General features: G+C 38.9%; 1 protein-coding gene across 1 annotated transcript in view; it reads right to left on the reverse strand.

Moving 5' to 3' along the window:
• LOC107081275 (fibroblast growth factor receptor 3-like) overlaps window positions 1-1,101 on the reverse strand; it is a 4,623-nt gene extending 3,522 nt beyond the window's left edge. Inside the window, exon 1 of the mRNA XM_015369472.1 lies at window positions 1,006-1,101. Coding sequence (XP_015224958.1) covers window positions 1,006-1,055 — 50 coding nt within the window. The 5' untranslated portion in view covers window positions 1,056-1,101. The remainder of the gene's footprint in view (window positions 1-1,005) is intronic.
• Between the last annotated feature and the right edge of the window lie 911 nt (window positions 1,102-2,012).

A 2,012-nucleotide genomic window follows, 5' to 3' on the forward strand; every position in this document is an offset into this window, starting at 1 on the left:
ATCTATCTATCTATCTATCTATCTATCTATCTATCTATCTATCTATCTATCTATCTATCTATCTATCTATCTATCTATCTATCTATCTATATTGATATAGATAGACATATATAGATATTGAGTAAATACTAGAAGGTGTGTTGACTGAAATGTGACTAAACATCTAATTAATGTTATTGTTTAGAGCTTCTCCAGGGTTAATTCAAATGTTTGAAGTGTATCAGACTTTATGCCCAAAAGTCAAAGGCCCTCCGCGGTGCATAAGGATAAACTGGCTCAGAGTGACTACTGTATAAAGGGAGGGAGGAGGGGGATTTGGAGTCTGTAATCCAGACCTGCTGAAATAACAGAGAAGGCGAATTCTCCCCTAAAGCCGTTCCCAGTCTGCAGTAATCAAACGGCCTGGCAGTGTTGACAGGGGCCCTTGTTTGGCTTGGATGGCTGTGATGGGGACACAGCGTCTGGCTGTAGCTGGTCGGGGGAAAGGAACAGTTTAGGCAGCCGGAGCTACTGCAAGATAGATTGACTTTGTGACCTCCCTGTCTGAAAAGGCCCGTCTCCTTTACATCAGAGCCAAAACAAATAAAGTCTGAGGTGGTAAAAGGTGTGTTTATCTTAGAGAAGTCCGGCCTGAGGGAGCACCTTGCAATAAATCCACAGTTTTTTCTTATCTCCCTATCTTTTGGATTTAGCCTGATATAATAGGAGCGAGATGCTGGGGCTCAGGCATCTTTCTGTCTTTGTCTGATGTCGTTTTAGAGATTTAAGAACAAGCTGTGCTAGAAAAGCAGAGCCCACGAATCCACAAGATGATGGGGATTTACCAAGCGAAGGCAGCTAACAGCAAACAGGAGATAGTTGGCACAGGAACCCATCGGTTTAATATTCACATGCTTGACGCTAACGTGCCCAGTCACTACATTTCAACACCCACATTCCTCCGCTGTACAGCAGCTCCACATGAGTGGGCAGTCGGCATGTGACAGTTAGTTTTTGCAAACTCACACATCGCTCTGGTGCGTGTAGACCCGGTCGAACAGTGCCTCTGGAGCCATCCATTTCACGGGCAGACGACCCTGAAACCAGAAAAAAAAAAAAGTATAATAGAACCGCTTTTGTCAGCAGAACCTTTCTGTACCAATCAGACAGAAAAAAACTCAACCCAGTCACACAATCTTGCCTCATACACTGTCAGCTAATGGCTGCTAAAATAAACCAGCCTGTTTGTTCTAAGCTGATCAGTCTAAACATTGCAGTGGAGAATATGGGGTAAGATAACGGTCATTAAAAACATTTCCGTAGGTGTGAAATATTTCTGAATGAAAGCAAATAATCTAAATAAATGTAAGATTTTTTTGTTTATTGTTTTCATCTACATACATGTTACATCAGATTATCATCTGTGGGCATAGAAGATTAGAGGCCACAAGTACAAGTGACATCTTAACAAGTAAAAATTCCAGATTTATTAATACGGATCACAACTTTACAAAAAATGATTCTACAAAGTTGATCAACTACCGAAATTAAAAGAAGAGAAAGATGAAAACGAAACAATTGAAATTGCGGTATATCTTTGCTGAAATGTTTTTGATGCACAAGCAGTGTAAGGTTTGATGAACTGTCCTATTTTCCTTTTCCTCCTCCTTGTTTAAAGATTATTGCTGAACAACCAACAGATGCTTTATCACGACAAGCTGGTAATATATAAGAGCACCATAAGGTGTTGTTGATTTTTTTACTCGTAAATTTGTGATCTGTATCAGCTTTTATACAAAGATGCAATTTATTCATAATGGCAAAACTTCTACTCTTACAGATATAACATCTGATTTCACAAGTATGTATGTGTTGACAACAAGATACACATCTTAAATTCAATTACCTATTTTCAGTCACATAAATTTAGACAACTAAGACAACATGGAATGCTGTAAAGAAAGAAAAGAAAAACTGCACACATTTTATTGTATTTTTTGTATGTGTCAGACAGAAAGTAGTGCATTGCAAAA

The sequence above is a fragment of the Cyprinodon variegatus genome, unplaced genomic scaffold (assembly GCF_000732505.1).
Source record: "Cyprinodon variegatus isolate N-32 unplaced genomic scaffold, C_variegatus-1.0 Scaffold3838, whole genome shotgun sequence".
Classification (NCBI taxonomy): domain Eukaryota; kingdom Metazoa; phylum Chordata; class Actinopteri; order Cyprinodontiformes; family Cyprinodontidae; genus Cyprinodon; species Cyprinodon variegatus.